Source organism: Hemitrygon akajei, chromosome 30 (genome assembly GCF_048418815.1).
Source record: "Hemitrygon akajei chromosome 30, sHemAka1.3, whole genome shotgun sequence".
NCBI lineage: Eukaryota > Metazoa > Chordata > Chondrichthyes > Myliobatiformes > Dasyatidae > Hemitrygon > Hemitrygon akajei.
Genome location: NC_133153.1, coordinates 30,782,662 through 30,799,594, shown reverse-complemented (window position 1 = coordinate 30,799,594; position 16,933 = coordinate 30,782,662). Strand labels below are relative to the sequence as shown.

The following is a 16,933-nucleotide window of genomic DNA, read 5'->3' as shown; positions in this document are numbered from 1 at the left end:
CCATTGTAGAATTTCTACATGTGTTACATAACTACAGTAGGGCACAAAGCACCTTGTAGGTCAATTTTCACACTTAAAAATTTTAATTAGATTACATATTTATGAGCTTTGGAAGTAAAATATGGTTAATAAATAATGCTGAACTCATTACAAATATTAACATTTATTGACAAATCATTAAACTTTCTCACAACTTACCTCAACCATCAACAAACCAATCATGTCTGTTGCTATTTCTGACTGAAGGTCTCCTGATTCAATCAGTTGCATGCAGTGTTTATAAACAAAAAGCCTCCTACAAATTCCTTCATCTTTAGAGCATGGGGAACCTATACAAGGGGGGGGGGGGAGAAAAATCAGCATTAAAAGTACTGTGCAAAAGTCTTAGGCACCCTAGATCTTCTAGGTACATTTTGTTTTAGATTTTTTATTGTCTTCTGAATTAGTAAGTACTAAAGAGCACATTTTAGTTTTAGTTTACAGGAGCCATTTTCATCTATCTTTTCTGAACCCTCTTTAACATGTTCATATTCCTCCTATGAGCATATATGAAACAAACCATACTAAGCCACAAAGGTGAGTATACAAAATTCTGTGGGGTATAATAAATAGGGTAAATGCAAGCAGGCTTCTTCCACCGAGGCTGGTGAGACCAGAACTAGAGGTCATAAATTAAGAATGAAAGGTGAAATATTTAAGGAGAACCTGAAAGGGAACTTCTTTGCTCAGAGTGTTGAGAGTGTGGAACAAGCTGCCAGTGAAGTTGGTAGATGCAGGTTCCACTTCAACATTTAAGAAAAATTTGGGGTATGTACATGGATGGGATGGGTATGGGGGGCTGTGGTCTAGGTACAGGTCAATGGGACTAGGCAGAATAATAGTTTGGCATGGACAAGACCAAAGGGTCTGTTTCTGTGCTGTAGTGCTCTACGAGTATGTATTTGCCCATCGACCCTCTTCCATTAATTGCCAAGATCACACTGTTCATCTACATCAATGTATTTTCCTGTCATCATCCTTGTGTCTCATTTCCTTCAAAACCCAGAAATCTATTGATCTCTGCGCTCAATAAACTCAAAGACTGAACCCCTACAGCCCTGTAGTGGAGAAAATTCCTAAGATGCATTATCCTTTGCATCAATCAAATTCTTCTATCTTAGCCCACAGTGGTCTGGCACACATTCTGATTGTGATCCCTAGATCTAAAGTACTGTGCAAGTCTTAGGCACGTGTAAAAAAAAATAATTCCGTAAAATTCAAAAATAATGAAATGTTTCTAAATATCAGAAAATGTACTACAAAGAGCAGTGAACAGTAAAAATCTAAATCAAATCAATATTTGGTGTGGCCACCCTTTGCCTTTAAAACTGAATCAATTATCTTAGGTATACGGTTGTTCAGTTTTATAAGAAAATCGGCTGGTGGGTTGTTCCTAGCATCTTGGAGAACTTGCCACAGTTCTTCTGCAGACTTCGGCTGTCTTGCTTGCTTCTGTCTCTCCAGGTAATCCTAGGGAGCCTCGATGATGTTGAGATCAGGCCACTGTGGAGGCCATACCATAAAAGAACTTTAGCATGCCTAAAACTTTTGAACGGCACTCTAGACTTCTCAGGCCAGAGGAAACTATCCTTCCTGTTGATCCTTGCAAGCATTTTGTATGGGTCAATGAAATCCCCTCTCATTCTTTCAAATTCAGGAGTACACAGACTTGGTCCACTGAGTTTCTCATACACAAAAGCCATTATCTATGAATCAATCTAGGAAATTCTCACTGAACTCCTCAATACCTTGTGCAACTTTTCCAGGAAGAAGACCAATGCTCCACTTACAATCATACCACAGCTATAAATAATTGCAGTAAAATATCTTTACTTCTGTATTCAAATCCTTTTGGAATGAAAGCCAACATATCATTTACCTTCCTAATTGTCTGATCCATTTCCAGGCCAGCTTTCTTTCTTTCTTTTAAAGTCTTTTTATTAATTTTAAACAAACATAAATGGAACATGAATGCAGAAAGTTTGAGAGTACATAATTAATAGGTTAAGGTATAAATACAAATAGATGATAATCCATATATAATCACCTCCTAAACTCATAGTAATTACGAAAAATGGAGTAAATAAGAAAAAAAAACCTAACCAACATGGGCCATTGCATTACGTCAAATATATACAGTAGCGTCAATAACTCTGCACCTCCATCCAAATAATTAAGGATAATAAAAATAAGGTTTAGGAAAAGTCAGTTTAGCTCATATGAAAATGTTGAATAAATGGAATCCAAGTTTCTTCAAATTTAACTGAAGGGTCAAAGACAACACTTCTAATTTTTTCTAAACTCAAACAAGAAATAGTTTGAGAAAACCACTGAAATATAGTTGGAGAATTAATTTCTTTCCAGTTCAATAGGATAGATCTTCTAGCCATTAATGTAACAAATGCAATCATCCGCTGGGCTGAGGGGGGATAAACAACTATTATCCACCATTGGTAAACCGAAAATTGCAGTAATAGGATGCGGTTGCAATTTGATATTCAGAACTGTTGAAATAGCACCGAAAATATATTTCCAATAATTTTGCAAGCAAGAGCAAGACCAAAACATGTGGGTCAATGAAGCAACTTCAGAATGACATCTGTCACAGGTTGGATTAACATAAGAATAAAATCGAGCAAGTTTATCCTTGGACATGTGAGCCCTATGTTCAACCTTAAATTGTATTAGGCATGTTTAGCACAAATAGAAGAAGAATTGACTAATTGTAAAATTTTCTTCCACTGCTCAGTGGGTATAAGACAATGAAGTTCTTTTTTCCATTCCTTCTTAATTTTTTCTGATACTTCTGGCTGTATTTTCATGATCATATTATAAATGATGGCTACTAAACCCTTCTGGCAAGGATTCAGAGCTAAAAAAATTTCCGTAATGTTCATTGGACATAATTTCGGAAAAGACTGTAACATATTATTCAAGAAATTTCTAACTTGCAAGTATCTAAAAAAATTAGTTTTAGGCAAATTATATTTAGTAGATAGCTGTTCAAAGGATATAAAATTGTTATCTAAAAATAGATCATCATGGGAACATGTTATACCTTTTATTTTCCATAATACAAAGGCTTGATCCATAAAAGAGGGCTGAAAAAAGTTAGATATAATAGGGCTTGATAAGATAAACTTATTCAAGCCAAAGAATTTACGAAATTGAAACCATATTCGTAATGTATGTTTAACTATAGGATTAGTTATTTGTTTATTCAATTTAGATAAAGCAAAAGGAAGCGAAGATCCTAAAATAGAAAACAATGAAAAGTCTTGTACAGATTTACATTCCAAATTTACCCATTGTGGGCAAGGTGCTATAATCGATTCTTGTGTCCAAAATATTAAACATCGTATATTAACTGCCCAGTAGTAAAATCTTAGGTTTGGCAAAGCCAAACCACCTTCCTTCTTAGGCTTCTGTAAATATCATCTTAATAGCATTAATTCAACCAACCAATGACAAAGATAACGGGGACCACCTGGTAACAAGTTGCTTGATTTGGTCAATTAAAGGTAAAAAATTAACTTTAAATAAATCCTTATATCTCTTGGTAATTTTAATATCCAAATAAGTAAAATGATCTGTGACAATTTTAAATGTTAAGTGTTTATAAATTGGAACTTGCATATTTAATGGAAATAGTTCACTCTTATTAAAATTCAGTTTGTAGCCAGAAAAGCTACTAAGCAAGCAAGGATGAAATAGCAGGAATAGATCTCTCAGGGTCAGATATGCATAGTAACAAATCATCAGCATATAATGATAATTTATAAGTCCCTTCCCTACAGGTAATACCAAAAATATTAGGTGATTCACAAATGGCAATGGCTAAAGGTTCCAAAGCAATGTCAAATAATAGAGGACTTAAAGGACAGCCTTGCCTCGTACCACAGGATAACTGAAAAAAAGATCTCTGATTATTGGTAAGAACCAAAGCCAAAGGTTTATAAAAGACAATACGGGGAGAAAAAATGAGGTACGAACGCAAGCTAGCCAGGAATATAAAGGAAGATAGCAAAAGCTTTTTTAGGTATGTGAAGAGAAAGAAGATAGTTAAGAACAATGTTGGGCCCTTGAAGAATGAATTGGGTGAAATTGTTATGGGAAACAGAGAAATGGCAGAAGAATTTAATAAGTGCTTTAGATCTGTCTTCACTAAGGAAGACACAAGCAATCTCCCAGATGTATGGATGGGCCAAGGACATGAGGTAACAGAGGAAATTAAACAGATTGACATTCGGAAGGAAACGGTGATGAGAAGACTGATGGGACTGAAGGCTGACAAATCCCCAGGTCCAGATGGTCTGCACCCTAGGGTACTAAAGGAGGTGGCCCTGGAAATTGCAGATGCATTGGTAATCATTTTCTAATGTTCCTTAGATTCAGGATCAGTTCCTGAGGATTGGAGAATGGCTTATGTTATCCCACTTTTTAAGAAAGGAGGGAGGGAGAAAACAGAGAACTATCGACTTGTCAGCCTGACATTGGTGGTGGGAAAGAGGCTAGAGTCCATTATTAAGGATGAAATAGTGGCATATCTAGATAGCAGTGATAGGATTGGGCTGAGCCAGCATGGATTTACCAAGGGTAAATCATGCTTGACTAATCTGTTGGAGTTTTTCGAGGATGTAACCAGGAAGTTAGACGGGGGAGATCCAGTGGATGTAGTGTACCTCGATTTTCAGAAGGCATTTGATAAGGTCCCACATAGAAGATTGGTGGGTAAAATCAAAGCTCAGGGCATCGGGGGGGGGGGGGGGAAGGCATTGACATGGATAGAAAACTGGTTGGCAGATAGAAAGCAAAGGGTAGTGGTGAATGGGTGTTTCTCGGAATGGCAGGTGGCGACTAGTGGGGTGCCACAGGGCTCGGTATTGGGACCACAGCTGTTTACCATTTACGTTAACGATTTGGATGAAGGCATAGACAATAACATCAGCAAATTTGCTGATGATACTAAGCTGGGTGGCAGTGTGACATGTGATGAGGATGTTAGGAGAATTCAGGGTGACTTGGATAGGCTGGGTGAGTGGGCAGATACTTGGCAGATGGCATTTAATGTGAATAAGTGTGAGGTTATCCACTTTGGGAGTAAGAACAGGAAGGCAGATTATTATCTGAACGGTGTAGAGTTGGGTAAGGGAGAAATACAAAGAGATCTCGGAGTCCTTGTTCATCAGTCACTGAAGGTGAATGAGCAAGTACAGCAGGCAGTGAAGAAGGCTAATGGAATGTTGGCCTTTATTACAAAGGGAATTGAGTACAAGAGCAAGGAAATCCTTTTGCATTTGTACAGAGCCCTGGTGAGATCACACCTAGAGTATTGTGTACAGTTTTGGTCTCCAGGGTTAAGGAAGGACATCCTGGCTGTAGAGGAAGTGCAGCGTAGATTCACGAGGTTAATTCCTGGGATGTCTGGACTGTCTTTCGCAGAGAGGTTAGAGAGACTGGGCTTGTACACGCTGGAATTAAGGAGATTGAGAGGGGATCTGATTGAAACATATAAGATTATTAAGGGATTGGACAAGATAGAGGCAGGAAATATGTTCCAGATGCTGGGAGAGTCCAGTACCAGAGGGCATGGTTTGAGAATAAGGGGTAGGTCATTTAGGACAGAGTTAAGGAAAAACTTCTTCTCCCAGAGAGTTGTGGGGGTCTGGAATGCACTGCCTCGGAAGGTAGTGGAGGCCAGTTCTCTGGATGCTTTCAAGAAGGAGCTAGATAGGTATCTTATGGATAGGGGAATCAAGGGATATGGGGACAAGGCAGGAACCGGGTATTGATAGTAATTGATCGGCCATGATCTCAAAATGGCGGTGCAGGCTCGAAGGGCCGAATGCTCTATTTCTGCACCTATTGTCTATTGACTTTCAATTATGTGTTCAATGACACCCAGGTTTCTTTGAATATTAATGTTAGCCAAAATCTTACCATTTATATAATAAAAACCCCTCTCAACACCATTCCCCTGTATTCTCTCTGTAACCTTTGACACTCTTACTAATCAAGGACCTATCAACCTCCACTTTAAATATACCAATGACTTGGCCTCCACAGCTGATGGTTGCAGTGAATTCCAGATTCACCATGTTCTGGCTAAAAAAAATCCTTCTTCATTTCTGTTCTAAAGGGACATCCTTCAATTCTGAGGCTTTACCCTCTAGTCCTAGACTCTCCCACTATAGGGATCATCTTCCCTTCATACACTCTATCTGGGCCTTTCAATATTTGATAGGTTTTCAATGAGATCTCCTCTCATTTTTCTAAACTCCAGTGAGCACAGGTCCAGAGTCATCAAACACTCCTTATGCGTTAACCCTGTCATTATCGGGATCATTGTCGTGAACCTCCTCTGGAACCTCTCCAATGCCAGCACATCCTTTCTTGATTACGGGGCCCAAAACTTTTCACAATACTCCAAGTGCAGACTGACCAATGCATTATAAAGCATTAGATCTTTGCCTTTTTATTTTGAGCACCAAAGTTAATCACTTCACCTTATTTCATCTGCTATGTTTCTAACCCCTCAGTTTATTTAAATCCACTGAATCCTTACATCCTCCTACCCACTCACAATTTCACCCAATTTTACATTACCAGCAAACCTAGACTGCTGGTGTACATAGATGACAGCTGAGCCCCAAGCACTGATCCCTATAGTATTTAATAGACATAAAAGCTCATCTATCGACTTCCATTCTTTGTTTTCAAAGTCGGATTGTCAATCCATTTCAGTATGTTACCCCACACTCTGTGCGCTCTAAACTCGTTGAACAATGTCCTGTGTGAGACCTTGTTAAAAGCCTTCTTAAAATCCAAATATACCATTTCCCTTATTCATGTTGTGAGTCACATCCTCAAAAGACCTCCAGATCTGTCGAATAGTATTGTACTTTTGTAGAACCACATCAACTCTGCCCAATCTAATTATTCCTTTCAAGGTGTTCTCTGATTATGTTTTTCATTACAGATTCCAGTACTCTTTCCCTTCTTTTGATGCTGGGATAACACTTCAGTACTTTTTTTTTATTAATCTCTCTCTGCGCCCACACATTCTTAAATTGTGTAATGACATTTCCTCCAATTCTCAGAAATAATTCCTGAACCAAGAGAATTTTGGATGATAACCTGAATATTTACATCTCAGTAACAAACTCCGAGATGTTAGTTACCAGGTCTTTGGGATTTATCAGTTTTTAGTTTCAATAACAACTTCAGTACTTTTTTTAATCCATTCTTTTCTCTTTCAGTTCCTCATTCTTACCAAACTCATGGTTCAATGGAATATCTGAGAGGTATTTTTGCTCTCACCTTGAACAGACAAAGGACAGCTATTTAATCTTTTAACAATTCCTAATTCCCTGTAAAAAAAATTCTCACCTCACTATCTGTAAGAGATCCACATTGGTGTACTCCAGCTGTGTCATATTCCTATAGATGCTCTTGCAGGACACTTTCATGTTAATCGCCGTTTCTTTTGTTTGTTGTTCTCAAATTGTTGTAGTGCAAAAGCTCATAATTTGATAGAGCATTTATCCCAACCACTAGACCAACCATATTGCTTATTTATTTAGTACCCAGTGAAAATACTAGGCTAAAAAAGTAAAAAATAATTTCTCTACATTAGATAGCAGTGACCCTACAACAATCATACACTTTCCATACTAATGACTCTTTTCATTCCATCCTGTTAGGTACCACGTATACTCAATCTTGGCCATTCAATTAGAGAATAGAGTTGTCCTATGTCATAGATGATTCTTCAGGCAGAGTCATGATGGCAGGATTTACTGGGTGATCATCTGTCCTTTTATGGGTCTTGGAGGCCAAAATCACTGGGTACGTTGACAGTTAGTTGGGGAATGAAGCGATACGGGGAGTATGGGACCGAGTCTGCTTCTTGTGTATTGTTTTTATCCTGCTGAGTTCCCATACACCCTCCTCACCCACACTTGTCCAAACAGAGGCAATAGGTTTATGCCAATCAATCATGGGAGGTGGCAGTGTCAAATGGATCTGTTCAATACAGTTAGAGTTAGTAAGTTGTGGGCATGCTACGTTGATACCGGAAACATGATGACACTTGCAGGCTGACCAGCAGAAACCTCGCTGATTTGATGCAAGCAATGCCTTTCATTGTACGTTTTGATGTAGACATGACAAATAAAGTTAAACTTTGTAATCTACCTGCTTAAAAAGAACTGACCTTTAAAAATAGCTCTGACAAGCGTTCCAATGTCCTTCCCTTTCAAAGCATGACTTGTTATTAAGGTGCCAATCTGAAACAAATGGAGTAATGGAATTCAAAATATAATTTTAGGCTGAATGGCTACAGACCAAGGACTACATTACAGAGGCTCCATCTTATATGTCACATCATTCACAAAGTCACTCTGGCTACAATCTCCTTATAAACAATTAGCACATTTCAAAGTACGCAAGCATATGCTTATGTGCTGGAATGAAGCATTAATAAAAGATTTGGTCTATAAAAAGTGGTTTTGCTGAAGAAAGACAGTATTTATACCTTTAAATTATATATTTGAATACAGCATATGTATCATCTGAAATAAAAGAAAACATTAAGTATTAACAAAAATGTTAATACTTAATTCCAATTCCCATGTCAGTCTACGGGATTCTCTACTGCCATGATGAAGCCTCTGTCAGGCCTTGTGAAGAACAACACCTGATATTCCATTTCCATAGCCTCCAACCTGACAGAAGGAACATTGATTTAGAAATATAGAAATCTACAGCAAATCTACAGCTAGGGATGAAAAGAGAGGAGGAGGTGGAGAGTATCTTAAATGTATCTATTTTAATGCTAGGAGCATTGTAAGAAAGGTGGATGAGCTTAAAGTGTGGATTGATACATGGAATTATGATGTTGTAGCTATTAGTGAAACATGGTTGCAGGAAGGGTGTGATTGGCAACTAAATATTCCTGGATTTAGTTGCTTCAGGTGTGATAGAGTAGGAGGGGCCAGAGGAGGAGGTGTTGCATTGCTTGTCCGAGAAAATCTTATGGCGGTGCTTTGGAAGGATAGATTACAGAGCTCCTCTAGGGAGGCTATTTGGGTGGAATTGAGGAATGGGAAAGGTGTAGTAACACTGATAGGAGTGTATTATAGGCCACCTAATGGGGAGCGTGAGTTGGAAGAGCAAATGTGTAAGGAGATAGCAGATATTTGTAGTAAACACAAGGTGGTGATTGTGGGAGATTTTAATTTTCCACACATAGATTGGGAAGCTCATTCTGTAAAAGGGCTGGATGGTTTAGAGTTTGTGAAATGTGTGCAGGATAGCTTTTTGCAACAATACATAGAAGTACCGACTAGAGATGGGGCAGTGTTGGATCTCCTGTTAGGGAATGCGATAGGTCAGCTGACAGATGTATGTGTTGGGGAGCACTTCGGGTCCAGTGATCACAATAGCATTAGCTTCAATATAATTATGGAGAAGGACAGGACTGGACCTAGAGTTGAGATTTTTGATTGGAGAAAGGCTAACTTTGAGGAGATGCGCAGGGATTTAGAGAGAGTGGAATGGGTCAAGTTGTTTTATGGGAAGGATGTAATAGAGAAATGGAGGTCATTTAAGGGTGAAATTATGAGGGTACAGAATCTTTATGTTCCTGTTCGGTTGAAAGGAAAGATTAAAGGTTTGAAAGCGCCATGGTTTTCAAGGGATATTAGAAACTTGGTTCGAAAAAAGAGGGATGTCTACAATAGATATAGGCAGCATGGAGTAAAGGAATTGCTCGAGGAATATAAAGAATGTAAAAGGAAACTTAAGAAAGAGATTAGAAAAGCTAAAAGAAGTTACGAGTTTGGTTTGGCAAATAAGGTGGAAGTAAATCCGAAAGGCTTCTACAGTTATATTAAAAGCAAGAGGATAGTGAGGGATAAAATTGGTCCCTTAGAGAATCAGGGTGGTCAGCTATGTGTGGAGCCGAGGGAGATGGGAGAGATTTTGAACGATTTCTTCTCTTCGGTATTCACTAAGGAGAAGGATATCGAATGGTGTAAGGTGTGGGAAACAAGTAAGGAAGTTATGGAACCTATGACAATTAAAGAGGTGGAAGTACTGGCGCTTTTAAGAAATTTAAAAGTGGATAAATCTCCGGGTCCTGACCGGATATTCCCCAGGACCTTGAGGGAAGTTTGTGTAGAGATAGCAGGAGCTCTGACGGAGATCTTTCAGATGTCATTAGAAACAGGGATTGTGCCGGAGGATTGGCGTATTGCTCATGTGGTTCCATTGTTTAAAAAGGGTTCTAGAAGTAAGCCTGGCAATTATAGACCTGTCAGTTTGACATCAGTGGTGGGTAAATTAATGGAAAGTATTCTTAGAGATAGTATTTATAATTATCTGGATAGACAGGATCTGATTAGGAGTAGCCAGCATGGATTTGTGCGTGGAAGGTCATGTTTGACAAACCTTATTGAATTTTTTGAAGTAGTTACGAGGAATGTTGACGAGGGTAAGGCAGTGGATGTAGTCTATATGGACTTCAGCAAGGCCTTTGACAAAGTTCCACATGGAAGGTTAGTTAAGAAGGTTCAGTCGTTAGGTATTAGTGCTGGAGTAATAAAATGGATTCAACAGTGGCTAGATGGGAGATGCCAGAGAGTAGTGGTGGATAATTGTTTATCGGGATGGAGGCCGGTGACTAGCGGGGTGCCTCAGGGATCTGTTTTGGGCCCAATGTTGTTTGTAATATACATAAATGATCTGGATGATGGGGTGGTAAATTGGATTAGTAAGTATGCTGATGATACTAAGGTAGGAGGTGTTGTGGATAATGAGGTGGGTTTTCAAAGCTTGCAGGGAGATTTATGCCGGTTAGAAGAATGGGCTGAACGTTGGCAGATGGAGTTTAATGCTGAGAAGTGTGAGGTTCTACATTTTGGCAGGAATAATCCAAATAGAACATACAGGGTAAATGGTAGGGCATTGAGGAATGCAGTGGAACAGAGAGATCTAGGAATAACAGTGCATAGTTCCCTGAAGGTGGAGTCTCATGTAGATAGGGTGGTGAAGAAGGCTTTTGGAACGCTGGCCTTTATAAATCAGAGCATTGAGTACAGAAGTTGGGATGTAATGTTAAAATTGTACAAGGCATTGGTAAGGCCAAATTTGGAATATTGTGTACAGTTCTGGTCACCGAATTATAGGAAAGATATCAATAAATTAGAGAGAGTGCAGAGACGATTTACTAGGATGTTACCAGGGTTTCAGCACTTAAGTTACAGAGAAAGGTTGAACAAGTTAGGTCTCTATTCATTGGAGCGTAGAAGGTTGAGGGGGGATTTGATCGAGGTATTTAAAATGTTGAGAGGGATAGATAGAGTTGACGTGAATAGGCTGTTTCCATTGAGAGTAGGGGAGATTCAAACGAGAGGACATGATTTGAGAGTTAGGGGGCAAAAGTTTAAGGGAAACACGAGGGGGTATTTCTTTACTCAGAGAGTGATAGCTGTGTGGAATGAGCTTCCTGTAGAAGTAGTAGAGGCCAGATCAGTTGTGTCATTTAAGGTAAAATTGGATAGGTATATGGATAGGAAAGGAGTGGAGGGTTATGGGCTGAGTGCGGGTAGGTGGGACTAGGTGAGATTAAGAGTTCGGCACGGACTAGGAGGGCCGGAATGGCCTGTTTCCGTGCTGTGATTGTTATATGGTTATGGTTATTACAAGCTCTTCAGCCCACAATGTAGTGCCAACCATGTAACCTACTCTAGAAGCTACCTAGAATTTCTCCACCACATAGCCCTCTATTTTTCTAAGCTCTATGTACCTACCTCAGAGTCTCTTAAAAGACCCTGTTGTATTCGCGTCTATCATCTGTGCTGGTAATGCATTCCATGCACCCACCACTCACTGTGTGGAAAAACTTACCTCTGACATCGCCCTTGTACCTACTTCCAAGCACCTTAAAACTATGCCCCCTCATTTAGTCATTTCAATCCTGGCTATCCACAGGATCAATGCCTCTCACCATCTTATACACCTCTATAAGGTCACCTTTCATCCTCCATCACTCCAAGGAGAAAAGGCCAAGTTCAACCAATTCTCATAAGGCATGCTCTCCAATCCAGGCAACATCCTTATAAATCTTCTCTGCAGGCTTTCTATAGTTTCCACATCCTTCCTGTAGTGAGGTGATCAGAACGGAACACAGTACTCCAAGTGGCGTCTAACTAGTCTTATATAGCTGTAATATTACCTCACGACTCTTGAACTCAATTGATTTCTATAACTTCTGGTATTTTCTCCTCCTTCCCTGCTTCTCTATTCCCTGTTCTGGCTCTTCCTCTTACCCCTTCCCATCTCCTCTCCTGCCCATCACTTCCCTCTGGTTTCCCTCCTCCTCCTCTTTCTCCCAGGGTACACTCTCCTCTTGTCAGATTCCTTCTTCTTCAACCCTTTACTTCTGCCAGCTATTACCTCCCAGCATCTCACTTTGTCCTCTCTCCGCACCCACCTACCTACCTGCCCCTCACAACGAGTAACAGCCAGCTTTTACTCTTTCCCATCCCCCCACTTTCTTGTTCTGGTTTCTTCCCCTTTTGTTTCCAGTCCTGATGAAGTGTCTTGGTCCAAAATGTCGATTGTTTATTCCCGCTATAGATGCTGCCTGACATGTAGAGTTCCACCGGTATTTTGTGAGTGCTACTCTAGATTTCCAGCATCGCCAGAATTTCTTGTGTTTACAAAAATGTATTTTAACCCCTTTGCTGATTTGAAAAAAAGAATCTGGAAAAACTGCAATTAATTACCTCCTGCTCTTTCATGTGCTTCAGACATTGTTGCAATCCTTCTGTCTCCTCTGCTGCAGCCAAATACAGAACCTTCTGATCCATCTCAGCTCATATAAAAGCAACACTGAAATTACTGAGTGTTACCTTAACAAGAAGAAAAAAAAAGATTTATGAACAGGCCATGTCAAAGAATTCCTTAAATGATGTTCAAATGTTTCAGGAGGTTTTACTCCCAATGACCAATTCCAGCAAAAATAAAACCCTGATGAGTAAAAAGAAGAACTGCTAGCTAATCTAGTTGGAATCCAGATCTAGAATTTAGAAAGCATAATCACAGTATATATAATTCAGCAGATCAACAGTGCAGACCCCAGTGTATGCCACACCGTCAGCGATGCTGTTATAAATGCAACTGTAATTTGTTTTGTCCCGGTCTTGCCTTCCTCTCTCTTAGAAGGAAGGCAATGCAATAGAGTGTCATCATTATATAATATGCAAACCTCTTTATTGTAACTTAAATAGAAAACAAACTTTGCCCAGGCCCAAATCCTAAGCCAATGTTTACCCTAATAGCAGAGCAATACAGTTGCACTACTTTTGGAAATTTGATTGGGACTTAGGAAAAAAAAACTACAAAGCTCAGTATAAAAAAGATTAGCAGCGACCATCACCACAAATTGTATGGAGGTAAGAAAGAGAGATAAAACACATCACAGGAACCAAAGCAAATACATCACTCCATAATAAGCACAAAGTTCACTGCAGATGCTGCGGTCAATGCAACACGTACAAGCTGGAGGAACTCAGCAGGCCGGGTAGCATCCGTGGAAACGAGCAGTCAACGTTTCGGGCCGAGATGAAGGGTCTCGGCCCGAAACATTGACTACTCGTTTCCACGGATGCTGCCCGACCTGCTGAGTTCCTCCAGCTTGTCGTATATGTCACTCCATGTAGTTTAAAATTACAATCTTTAACTATTTCTAAACTACATTTTCACAAATTTATTAATTTAAATAAAGTAAACACCGATCTAGGAACAATTGCAAAAATCTGAACTCCAATACCACTTCAACTGAAGGCATTCCAAATGTTCTAAATATAATTCAGTATTTTAGCTCTAGTGGTTTAATTTTTCTAAAAAAAACAATGCGCAATTACTATTAATCAGACAGAAATGCAATTATCTTCAGTCCAGCAAAAGTAGGGGTTTCCCTTGGCAGAGAGTGTCCACCCTGTCAGACCAGCGGAAAGGGGAGGAAATAATAATCATTCTAGCACAGCTGGAGATTTCTAAATAGTTAAACAGGTTCACCCTGTCTTTCCTGGGGAGGGATATAATTTTAGAGCAGTGACAGGTACATTTCTCTCAGTAGTGGGCATGACACAACATTGCATCTGTTGAGCCAAGTGGGTTACCTTGGCACAGTGAGAGACACCATTCACCCCTGTACCAAAATGAGTGGTGGCGAGGGTACACAAACTTGTATCACTATCATCAGTAACGCACCAACTATACACAGATGTAAACACCGCCCCTGATCGGCAAGAGGCCTTGGCCGACACTGCTGTCTCCGGTCTCCGTCTGCTGTAAGACAAGCTGCGAGCTAGAAGTCGCTGAACCACATGCTCAAACCTTACCATACCACAAATTAACGTGAGCTCTGAACCTTACCGCCGCCATCACACCTCCCGCGCAAATACAGCCATCCCATTGGCCACTGCTCAAGACAATCTTCCTTTTTATTTGTCCACCGAAAAGCCAATCAGGATAAGGAAACATTGGAGGAACATCGTGATTTTATTGGTCCAAACCCGAAATTTAAGGCGGGCAAGCAGCAATAGGCTCTTCCATGGATCCGTCATAGTCAATGGACAGATAAACTGTCAATCAACTGTTCTATCTTCTGGCAACACGAGTGAATCCGCAGATGCTGAAAATAAATAAAAAACACAAAATGTTGGCAGAACTCAGCAGGCCAGACAGCATCTATGGGAGGAGGTCCTTGATGAAGGGTTTCGGCCCGAAACGTCGTCACTACCTCCTCCCATAGATGCTGTCTGGCCTGCTGAGTTCTGCTAGCATTTTGTGTTTTTTTGTTCTATCTTCTGTTTGGTTTGTTCACATGAACGGGAATGTCATATACGATTGCTGCAATTAAAATTCAAATAAAATAGCAAGTAAATCCAAACAAAAGCAGCTTCGGGAGATAAATGGCATTCAGTAATGAATTAAATCGATTTTCAGAATGCAAATGACAGGAGGAAAAATTAACTTTATAAATCCGGTCCGTAGAGATTTTACTTATAGATTGGACATATTTGCAATTAATCGAAAGTCAGAGCTACAACGATTGATTGCGGCGCCTTAGGCTGTTTTGCGGCGTTGGCAAAACCTAGGAAATATCATAGACATAAATTTAACATCGTTTGAAAGGGATTCCTATGACTAAAAGGTAGCATAGTTTCTGTAGGGCCAGTGGCGCAATGGATAACGCGTCTGACTACGGATCAGAAGATTCTAGGTTCGACTCCTGGCTGGCTCGGAATTCTTTTCACAATGAGCCTTTTTCTAAAATAAATTCCTCTTTTATGTTACTGCTATGTAGGTATCGTTGGATTGCTGATTTAAAGCATATTATTTAATATCCACGAGCTGGTAATGGGTAATTTTACTTTTTTAAAAAGTACATTTCAGAAGCATGTATTTTCGTGCGAGTATTGAAATACAACTAATGTTACTGTTTCACAGATAATATAAATAAATCCAGCTTCCATGTGTTGTGTAATAATTGGATGTTCTCCTCCCTCGCTGTTCAGATTTCATCCCACATTCCTAAAATATGAGAGACTGCTGATGCTGGAATCTGGAGTGGGGTGGGAGATAACACTGGAGGAACTCACGGGTCAGGCAATAACTAAGTCAAAAGATCTCCAACTAACATACACTGCCAGTCCACTTAATTACCTTAGCCATCGTGCAACATAGATAATATTTCCATATGCACATCTGACCTGGACCCACGCCACCTCGAAGGTTCAAAGCTTCATTTACAGTATTATCAAAGTATGTATCCAATATAGAATTCGGAGATTCGGCTTCTCCAGAAAACAAAACAAAGAAAACAGTGAAAGTCTTTAAAAGAAAGACATCAACCCTCCCGCACAAAAAAGAAACAAAAACTCGCAATTTCTAAACCAACACACACACACACACACACACACACACACACACACACACACACACACACACACACACACACACACACACACACACACACACACACACACACACACACACACACACACACACACACACACACACACCAGATTGCCAACAAGAGTATCAAAACCCAAACCCCCAACCCCCTCTCTCCACACAAAAAATCGGTCCACATTGAAAACTTCATCATTAGTCAAGAAGACACAGTTCTTCCTGACTTTCTTAGAAAATTGAGGCATGCAAGCCTCCCTATCCCCCATTCTAATAACTTTATTCAGGAGAACAATGGAGAGTGTTTTGCCTGGTTGTATCATTGTGTGGTATGGAAGCTGCAAGGCATCAGACCTTAAGACCCTGCAGAGAAGGGGTTCCCATCTTTTTTTATGCCTTGGACTAATACCATTAATCGAGGGATCTGTGTATTCCAGGTTGGGAAAACCCTGCTGCGGAACATAGTAAAATCAGCTGAGAGGATTTCCAGAGACTCTGTCTCCCCTATTTGTGCCATTTACTGGGAGTGTTGTACGCAAAGGTCCCAAAGCATTACTGAAGATATCTACCATCCATCCCACAATCTCTTTGACCAACTATCATCAGGAAGGAGGTACAGACTTACCAGGACTTAGATTGCCAGACTGGGTAACAACTTCTTCCCTCAGATCGTGAGACTAATGAATACCCTGCCACCACTGAGAAGTTGTCACTAGGACAGTGAGCTGTTTACTGTTTGTTGATTACCTTGGCTGTGCACTACAGGTACATGCACTTTGAATTATATTTTAGTAACTTAATTGTGGTAATATTTTGTTTTATGTGCTGTGGGTGATGTATGTTTTGTGGGTGCACCGTGGTTCGGAGGAACATTGAATCATTTGATTGTATATATGTACAGTCAGATGAC

At 39.9% G+C, this 16,933-nt stretch overlaps 1 protein-coding gene and 1 non-coding gene across 4 annotated transcripts in view; one reads left to right on the top strand and one right to left on the bottom strand.

The window, feature by feature from the left end:
• Window positions 1-14,533, bottom strand: part of fanci (FA complementation group I) — an 89,843-nt gene extending 75,310 nt beyond the window's left edge. For 2 of the 3 annotated variants that reach the window (XM_073033238.1, XM_073033240.1), the window contains exons 1-4: window positions 14,320-14,431; window positions 12,831-12,956; window positions 8,255-8,327; window positions 199-329 (exon numbers count right to left, since the gene is read on the bottom strand). In XM_073033238.1, coding sequence (XP_072889339.1) covers window positions 199-329; window positions 8,255-8,327; window positions 12,831-12,914 — 288 coding nt within the window. In that variant the 5' untranslated portion in view covers window positions 12,915-12,956; window positions 14,320-14,431. Of the gene's footprint in view, window positions 1-198; window positions 330-8,254; window positions 8,328-12,830; window positions 12,957-14,319; window positions 14,432-14,484 lie in introns of those variants that run through there. The other variant, XM_073033239.1, reaches the window with a different exon arrangement.
• Window positions 14,534-15,282: 749 nt separating this feature from the next.
• trnar-acg (transfer RNA arginine (anticodon ACG)) lies at window positions 15,283-15,355 on the top strand. The gene has a single exon. It is a non-coding gene; the product is annotated as a tRNA-Arg (tRNA).
• Window positions 15,356-16,933: the final 1,578 nt, after the last annotated feature.